General features: G+C 32.4%; 1 protein-coding gene and 1 long non-coding RNA gene across 2 annotated transcripts in view; one reads left to right on the top strand and one right to left on the bottom strand.

The window, feature by feature from the left end:
* abhd8a (abhydrolase domain containing 8a) overlaps positions 1 to 5,576 on the top strand; it is a 17,174-nt gene extending 11,598 nt beyond the window's left edge. The window contains exon 5 of the mRNA XM_058796761.1: positions 2,270 to 5,576. Coding sequence (XP_058652744.1) covers positions 2,270 to 2,494 — 225 coding nt within the window. The 3' untranslated portion in view covers positions 2,495 to 5,576. The remainder of the gene's footprint in view (positions 1 to 2,269) is intronic.
* Positions 1 to 9,411, bottom strand: part of LOC131552750 (uncharacterized) — a 9,997-nt gene extending 586 nt beyond the window's left edge. Inside the window, exons 1-2 of the long non-coding RNA XR_009274051.1 lie at positions 9,191 to 9,411; positions 817 to 958 (exon numbers count right to left, since the gene is read on the bottom strand). This is a non-coding gene — a long non-coding RNA (uncharacterized LOC131552750). The remainder of the gene's footprint in view (positions 1 to 816; positions 959 to 9,190) is intronic.
* Between the last annotated feature and the right edge of the window lie 567 nt (positions 9,412 to 9,978).

The following is a 9,978-nucleotide window of genomic DNA, read 5'->3' on the forward strand; positions in this document are numbered from 1 at the left end:
TTGCAATAAAGTTTAGGACATTTTTGGCATTAATTTCAGTATGTTTTTGCAATACATTTTAGGATATTTTGGCGATACATTTTAGGACTTTTGCAATATGTTTCAGGACTTTTTTTGCAATAAAATTTAGGAATTTTTTGCGCTACATTTTAGGACCTTTTGTGATGCATTTTCAGACATTTTTGTAATACATTTTGGGACATTTTTGTGATACATTTTAGAACTTTTGCAATACTTTTATGACTTTTTTGCTATAAAATGTAGGACTTTTTTGTGAAACATTTTAGGACTTTATGATACATTTTAGGACATTTTTGCAATACATTTTAGGACTTTGTAATACATTTTAGGAATTTTTTTGCAATACATTTAAGGACTTTTTGTCAAAAAAGTGGACTTAAATTTAACAACATTTTTGTGATACATTTTAGGACTTTTTGCAATAAATTCTAGGACTTTCTTGCAAGCAAGAAATACTTTAATTACAAAAATATGGTTTAATAAATGTGATTAAAATAAAATTGTATTGCAAATGCAATTGTTTAACTGAAATACAGTAAAAAATACTGTACTTCAATAATAAGAATGAGAACTACATAAACTATAAAAAAACGTCTTAGTCTGCAAACATCTTAAGTTCTAAAATAATAGGCTTCACTTTCATCTTCCTGCAAAATATGATTTATTATTTCCTTTGTTTGATTTGGGTTTTTTTTTGTGAGATTCGCACATATGGTCTTGTATATATGTGAACTGGGATGCAGCCTTTGATTCTATAGTGTGTATGGAATAACAGTGTGATGTTGGCCCACTCACGGCTCTCCTCTATAACACAAGAGCGTCACTGTGCTGTTATGGCCTGTTGATGAGTAGAGGAGCATTACGCGTGTCCTCATGCAGATGTGCTCTGAATGAAACACTGGCGTCTCATTGTACTGCTGTAGTCAGTGAGGACTCCCTGCAGGCAGATAGGAGGGTCACAACACTGTTAAACAAAACACAGAGTTCAGATGTTCTGCAAAACCGCAATAAATTAGAAACTGCAAAATAAATGGTTCAAATCAAACCGTAAGACTGACTGTCTGAATTCATGTGGACAATTCAAAAATTAGACAAATATACAAAACAACACTTTCAGATCACTTTTCAGATTCGCCTTCAGCGAATCATTTTCGTTTAAAATCTTGTGGGAAATGTTATTGTATGATTCACTGAAGAAGGCTTGCTGCCGAAACGTTTGCTTGTCGATTGCTCTGTTACAGAATTAAAATAAATTACAAATCATTAAGAAAATACAGCAGAGTGCAGATCCTTTATCTGATCAAATGTAAATGTATATAATGTAGTATTTATATAATATAAAAATATTTATTGTTTAGTTTAAGTTAGAAATATTAAAATTATATGTAATTTTTATATAAATCAGATAAATACATATACATGTATTTTAATATAAACATTATTTGCATAGATACAGCGAGTGCAGATCCTTTATCTGAAAGTGATGTTACTGATCGATCTACACATCCAAAATAAAATTGAGCACCGTGATTTCTTTTTTCGTGAATACAAAACAAGAAAAATCAGCAGCTTAATATTAGTTTTACATTAAACATAATATATATGTAATTTACACACACACACACACACATATATATAAATGTATATAATGTAGTATTTATGTAATATAAAAAAAATATTTGTGTAGTTTAAGTTAGACATTTTAATTATATAATTATATCATTTTAATTATAAATTTTAATTTAAATGTTATGCATTTTATAAACCTTATTTGCATAAGCATTTATATTATATTATACTGTATTTTATACATTATAAATACATTTTATATACTAATGTTACTTTACAAAATATATATTTTATATATTAAGCATTTTATATCAAAGGAACAAAACACATGCACATTCAAAAATGTCTGAAATACAGATGCATAAAAATGCGAAACAAAGTCAGCACACTGTAGCATTATATACATACAAAGTATTTATATAAAATACATTATAAAATATATAATGTATAAAATCATTTTTGGAATGTAACCCTTTAAAATATCATATGCATAAATATAAAATGTATTTAAATATATTTCATATATTGTTCAATATACATAAAGTATTTAAATACATGTTATATTTATATATTAAAAGAACATACATTGTTAATAATAATAATAATATAATAAAACAATATTTACATACATTTTTTAATATTTATAATAATGTTTGTATGTAAATTGTCTTTATTCCAGATCCTCTTGTTTGCGTTCCTGAAAGTGATCGAGGAAGGCAGTCACATGGTGATGATGGAGTGTCCCGAGACGGTCAACACGCTCCTGCACGAGTTCTTCCTCTGGGAACCTGACAATTCCAAAAAGGACACGGTTACCACGGTAACAGCCGACGAGGCCACAGCCGTCCAGACGCTCGCCGTCAGCACAGGGACGCCCAAGGTCAACAAGCCCCTTAACAAGTAACCTGATGATTGACGTTTTCGTGGTAAACCAATCAGAAGGCTGTTGATGGCAGGCTGTCAAACAAGTCACCTTGGCTGAGAGCTGGTTTTTGGTCAGAAGGCCTGAGCGGGTGTCCAGACGGGGGTGAGAAAGATTCACTGGATCGAAGAGACTCTCTAGCGACGAGGGAAAAGCAGCAGCTGGTTTTAAACCAACAATGGTGGTTTATGACATCACAATGCCTTTGTTTCTCTCTGCTACCTTTGGACAATATCTTTCCCTCTTGTGCCGTCTAAACAAAAGGACTGGAGGTCCGTTCCAGAAGATGGAAACCAAGTGTGTCCAAGTCCAGACGGGACTGAACTACAAGACAGAGGAGGAGAATTTGCCGAGGTTGCTTTTAAAAAACCCAAGAGACTGTTTAAAGTCAACAAGAAACCCATTTTACTTCCATAATATGACACATTGGGCACAATTATGAAACACAGCAGTTGCTTTAAAAATAATGAGAACTAATTAATTGTGATTGGAAAATAACAGGGTTGTTTTCATGCTGAATTTAAAGGACGTTTGTACAAAATCTGTTTTCATGTCATACTAGTACTAACACGTTTTAACGTCTTCCCTCATAAATCAAATCCACTGCTTCGAGTTGAAGAGCAATTGAAAACAGATGTATGAGACACTCAGTCCTGTTAAAACATCTTAAAAAGATAAGGTACTGTAAACGAACACACATTTTACTTGAAACAAATCGTTCGAGTTAAAAAAACAAAACAACAGATGTCAGTTCACATGAAGGATAAAAGCAGCACGAGCGAAAACATTGACCGGGAAATTTTATGCACTTGTTCGTCTCCTAGCAACTAGAAAGTCGGGCATTAGAACAAATGCACGGTGAGAGAGAGAGATATATAATGATGCTGCTGGCCACAACATGACACGGTGCTGAGGAAAAACAGGATATAAGCTAAAGTATCACAGAGCAGATTGCATATACAAATCTGAATTTAATATTGAAATGCTATTGTGAATATCTAGTCATCAGGTTGATCCAATCATGTGCAATTATGCTCTACTGTACGAGGACAGACTGTCTGTCTATGCAAAGAATAACTGGGGGCTTCTGCACGCATCTGGCTGGTTACCATGAAAACAGCTAGTCAAAGGTAAAATGGATCAAGGAGGAGGTCTGGTCCATCTAACCCTCCATCACTGGAGATAATAAAAAAAAACATAAAACATCATGAGATCTCTGCAGGCTCCTCACGTTTATGCAACGAAAGCAGTCAAACATCACGTATCAGAGCAGATCAATTGGAGAAATTGTCAGGTTTTTATGTAACTTAAAATCCTACTGATTATTTGACAAACCGTAGTTGCTTTTAACTAATAATTAATAAGAGAAAGGCAATTCAAACGTCCTGATAGATTAGTCCTGACAAAAAAAAAAAACAGACTTTCATGTACGTTACAGTTCAAAAGAAATATTTTATTTTTTAAAAAGAAATGAATACTTTTATTCAGCAAGGACGCATTAAATTGATCAAAAATGACAGTAAAGACGTTTATAATGTAACGATTTCTATTTCAAATAAATGCTGTTCTTTTGAACCTTCTATTCAAAGAATCCTGAAAAAAATTTATCAGTTTCCACAAAGTACAAATATTGTACAGCACAACTGTTTTCAACATTGATAATAATCAGAAATGTTTCTTGAGCAGTAAATCAGCATCTTAGAATGATTTCTGAAGAATCATGTGACACTGAAGACTAACTGAAGAGTAATGATGCTGAAAATTCAGCTGCGCAACACAGGAATAAATGACATTTTACCATATATAACATATATACTACAAAAAACAGTTATTTTGATTTAGAATTTATTTCACAATTTTACTGTTTTTACTGTATTCCTGATCAGATAAATGCAGCCTTGGTGACTTTCCAAAAACATTAAAAAAAAAATTCTTACAGGCTCCAACTGTTGAAAGCTACAGTATCGTAACTGTAAATTCCCATTTCAACAACACCACAATTATGCATTAGAACAATAAAATGCGCAGACGTAATTCTCATAATTCAACTACTGATAATAACTGAACACACGTCCTTCAGGAAGGAAATTTACACTTTTTTATTGATTTATTTTACACACTCGCTGTGTGAATGATATGAGAATTGAAGCTATCTGAAGGAAAAACTGTGGACTGAATTGCGAGTGAATGAGTTTGTCTACAGTGATTACAGCTGGATGCCGGTGTTTAACAACAATCCCAGTGTTACCAGAGAGAAGCTTCTAGCATCTTATTATTACTGAGACTACTTAAGCCCTACGGGTGGCATCTGTGGCCTGCTGCCGTTTAGCACAGACAGTAATCTCATTCTTCAGTTTGTAAAAACAACAACAAAGCATTTACAGTGATGCACCTACTGTACAATCCGTGTCTGTGGAAGGTTACTGGATTTTACATTGTCAGAATAAGTCAAAATAATCGTAATATGTCACACTATTGTCATGTTAACATGTACGATGCTTAAGTCCTGTGACTTTGTTGAAAACAGTGAATATTTTAGCATTTATTCCAGTGCAGACTTCCACTGAAAGTGCATTACTGTACATGCGTCGTTCCTTGTTTTTGCAAAAATGATACGATAAACAATTCCACAGATGTTGCTCATTCAGCTTAAGTTACACCAAGCCCAGAATATTTAATTAAACGTTACTTGCATTGACAATTTCACTGTAATGCAACGCAGACTGACTTTCACACGATATGAATTTTATTGCAGCCACTCCTGTGAATTAGAAAACTAAAAACATAGGTGTTTTACTGCCTTCTAGATAAAACAGCATATTTTTTCATTTGTGTAAACGAGCAGTATATGCGCATCCCTTTTGGATTTATCTGGCCTTATCAAAGGGATGGAAATTATTTCTCTGACATTTGATTGGAGGAAGGATCACTGACAATTTTAGAGAGTTTGTAGCTACATGGTTTTAATATCATAAAGAAAATATATCCCAAAGATTTAATGTTTACTAAGCATCAATATTTAGCATTGGCTGAGAAAAAAAAAAAAAAAAAATTAATAATACAATTCAACAGAGACTCTGTTAGGCCAGTATGTAACCACTTAGCAACCATGCAATACACCCTAGCAACCATGTAGCAACATTCTAAAAAACTTAGAACACTCAGAGCAATCTCATAGCAACGCACCTGGCAACAACCCATGTTGAGTTTACAATGTAACAGTTGCGTAACATTCTAGGTGGACGGATCTGACATTTGAAATTCCTTGTTTCTAATTCACAGACGGGAGCAATAACACTTTTCTATGCTAATGGCAGTTCTGGCTTTCCTCTTAGCGCCTGGGAGTTTGTTTTCTGAAGAGACAAGAAACAATAAAATCAGATAAAATAAACGAACAATACTGGCCAATACTGTTAAAAAAAACTGCCAAAGGGAGTGAAAACGAGTCAGATGGACTAATACTTTTGGAGCGTGTGAGTGAAGTGGGTTTGGGGGAGATTAATATTATCTACAGATGCTGAATGACACTAAAGACTGATGATGATGATGATGATGAACTCTTCTTCCTCTGGTCGTGTACTGATGTCAGTACCCCATTGTGAACATTGTGGTTCAGTTTGTGTCAAATGTGTGTGTTGCATATATCTATTGGAAAGTACTATTACATGCACTGCCTGGAAATATGTGCATATAAAATGTCAAACTATATAAAAATGTGATTTAAAAAAAAAAAAAAAATTGTTTTTATCTGTTTTTTCCCCTCCAAAACATCAAGAATTATTTTCTTCCGTCACACAGATTTATTTTCAATAATTTCTCTCTCTCTAATACATATAATAGTAAAATTGCTATTATAATATATATAGAATTATAATATAGAAATTATTATAATATAAATATATATATATATATATATAGATGTTATGTACTACATTATTATGTATTACATTTAAAAATGCAGCTAATAATAGATTTGTAAAAGGCCTTATATTGACACAAACCTAAATAATGAAAAAAAAAAAAAAATAAGATGAGGGGATTTGCATTTCATCTTTGAATAACACAATCATCATTCATTCTGATTTTACATTTTGTGAAGACATGATAATATCTCTTTAAAATGCTGGACAGTTGCAATCTCACCAAACAACCAATAGAAGGAGCTAAAGATACTAAAACGTTTGTTTCTAAACACTTTGATATAATATTATAATAATAATTAAATAGTATTTTACCTAGTTGAATGCATTGGTTTGAAGTATATTTCAAAAATTTATTTAAATGATTTAAAAATTCTAAAATGGTTACAGTCAGGTTTAGGTACACTAGCTGGAAAAAAAAAAAAAAGGAAAAAAGAAAATGCCCTGTCTTGGATAAGTGTTTTGTTATAAACAAATACACACATTTCTGAGGAAGTCTTGGATCAAAGAAAACGACCAAATATTTACTCCGTGCTGCTTCACAGCCTCCATCACTATGGAAACCAGCTCAGAAAGCTTTCATAATATCATGTGACTCGTGGGTCACATGACAGTGCCACCCTCCATGTATATTTTCATAAACCTTTACTGAGAAGTCAAATTTCTGTGTAGTCTGCCTGTCTGAGCCACGAATTATGATATGGCATATGGAGCAAGCGATTCATCTTCATACGGTATTTTAGTTGCTCGAAAGCATCTGGTGGTTTAAATGACATGAAATGAGGTTTGAGAGAAAAGCCCTGCGCTCTCGACGTAATTCACAAAAGTAAATACAACATGTTGATTCAAACCTAAAACCAACTTAAAGGAGGAATCATTTTCTCCATGAGGTTGTGGTTTGAATCACCGTAATTGGTTGCATGATTTGACGAGACATGTTTATAACATCTAGTTATTTTGAAAATACTTCTGACAATTAAAAATACCTAATTACAACTCTCCCATTGGGAATCCATGTAAAGTTCATACAAACCGCCAGAATGAATGGAAAAAGAAGGACAGTGAAAGCCAAATGTATACATACTTTGGTGTCATTTTTTAACTTAAAATATATTAAACAATCAGTTCAAAATTATGCTATGGAAATATAAGTTCAGGGGTTTTGGGCAGTTCATTAACATTTATTCATTTTAATGGCACTGTGAATGAAATGAATAAATAAAACAATGTTAAAATAATAGTTACAATTACAAAAATAAATCTAGCAATAAATACAGTATATATAGATATAATTGAATAAAACAATGGTAAAAGTAATCAATATATTATGTGTGTGTGTGTGTGTGTATACATATACATACATACACACACACATACACACATGTAAATACACACACACACAATATATTTTAATATATATTCACACACACACACACACACACACACACACACACACACACACTGTATATATATATATATATATATATATATATATGTGTGTGTGTATGTATAAAGGTAATATATGTATATATATATGTATAAATTTTACTCAAGTAAAAGTAGCATTACATTAATGACATTTTAAAGTAAAAAGTAGCTCATTTAAAATTTACTCAGAGTAAAAATTACTTTTTAACAGTGGGAGGGACGCAAAAATGGGATAGGCCAAGGGTGTCAAACTCAGTTCCTGGAGGGCCACAGCCCTGCGCTGTTCAGATATAACCCTACTTAAACACATCTGATCCAGCTAATCTAATCATTTAGTTTGACACCCCTGGGATAGGCCTATAAATCTCAGTTATTTGGAATAATAAGACATTTGGGCTGTTACCAGGCAAATTAAATCAAGATCAACAAAATTCATCTTTGCAATGCAGATGAAACACAGAAGCTTCAGCTTTAGTGGCATTTAGATGTATTTACACACTGTTTAATGCAGGGCATGAATGCATTTAACCTGCAGTTACAAATGCAGAAATAATGTTTTGATATATAAGACATAAAATGTTGAATACTCATTTAAATTTATAAAAAAAAAAAAAATAAAAAATAAAAAATAAAAAGATACTTTAAATGTGAAATTAAAACTGCCAGTAGGTGTCACCAAGTCACTGTTAATAAGTGAGTCATTTAGACTGAACCGAATCATTTTAACAGTTGATTCATTCAGGAACGAAACACAGTCATTGCTCAGGGATGCAAAACAGTGCTGTGGCTGTTTGGGATTATTTTTGTTGTCGAAATAGAGCAAAAACAAGCAATAAGGTGTCTAAAACGCAAGTCTGTTAATTAAATATTATATATTGTTTATTGAACTGTTGTAAAAAATAAAAATAAATAAATTATATATGTAATCATACTGAGTTTTGGAGAAAAACATCACTCTTCGTGTGATATCGATTTACTATATGAAATGATATAAATATACATTTTCTGCCCCTATATCTTCAATTCTGTGATCATATAATGCATTTTAACAGACTGAATCACGCAGTGAAAGAACGCAGTCTAAATGCGCGCGCGCACTAGTCTAAACTAATCTACTAGACTTCACGGCACTCTGTAGGAGAGTTTTGTTTTTTGCCTAAATGCTGATAATGTCAAATCGCACATCGTTAAAACAACAATTACGACATTATCGCAGACGATATATATCGCACAACCTGCACCACTGTCTTTTTGGCTAATTTGTGCAAAACCTTTTGCTAAACTGCCAAAGCTTCATTTTAACCACCAATGCAATGATGCAAGTATTTACCTTATGCTACCTCTACATGCTTGCGAAGGGGTGATGTCGAGATTTATAAACTGCTAGTTTGGTCTCCCTAGCCAAACACAGCTTACACTGCATAATAGAGCATACACATGGCCAGGGGTTCACTTCATTTCCTTCGAGTTCAACTTCAGCAGAATACGACAGGGTTTGGTTTTCAGCTGGGTCTGCACCATTAAGGCCTGTCTTGTCCGTTTGCATCTTTCTTCTGATTTTAGTGCCGGTTTGTTCTCTGCCCATTATTTACTGCAGTAGTTTCCAGGGAGCGATTTTATTTATTTTTTTATTTTTTACTCAGTAATTAATGTGTTTTAAAATGTAGCGAAGTACAATACTTAAAACAAAATATACTTAAGTAAAAGTAAAATTACAGATTTTAAAAATTACTTTAAAAAGTAGAAGTACACAAAAAAGCTACTCAATTACAGTAACGCCAGTAAATGTAATTCGTTACTTTCCACCTCCGGTGTACTAGTATATATAGTATATATAGCACTATATATATATATATAGTACTATATATGATATAACATATCAATTGGTTAAGACATCAAGTAGGATAATAAATTATTTTTTCTTTTTATAATCTGATCTCAAAAATGGAAGTCTGCGTACTGTTAAGCACACTTCCATTTTTGAGATCAGATTAAAAAAAGAAAAAATAATTTATTATCCTACTTGATGTCTTAACCAATTGATATGTTTGTTACTATATACCTCCTATAATTTCAAGTCAATCAGATAATTGCATACTGAGATATGAGTTTACATTA

This window comes from Onychostoma macrolepis, chromosome 02, assembly GCF_012432095.1.
Source record: "Onychostoma macrolepis isolate SWU-2019 chromosome 02, ASM1243209v1, whole genome shotgun sequence".
Taxonomy (NCBI): domain Eukaryota; kingdom Metazoa; phylum Chordata; class Actinopteri; order Cypriniformes; family Cyprinidae; genus Onychostoma; species Onychostoma macrolepis.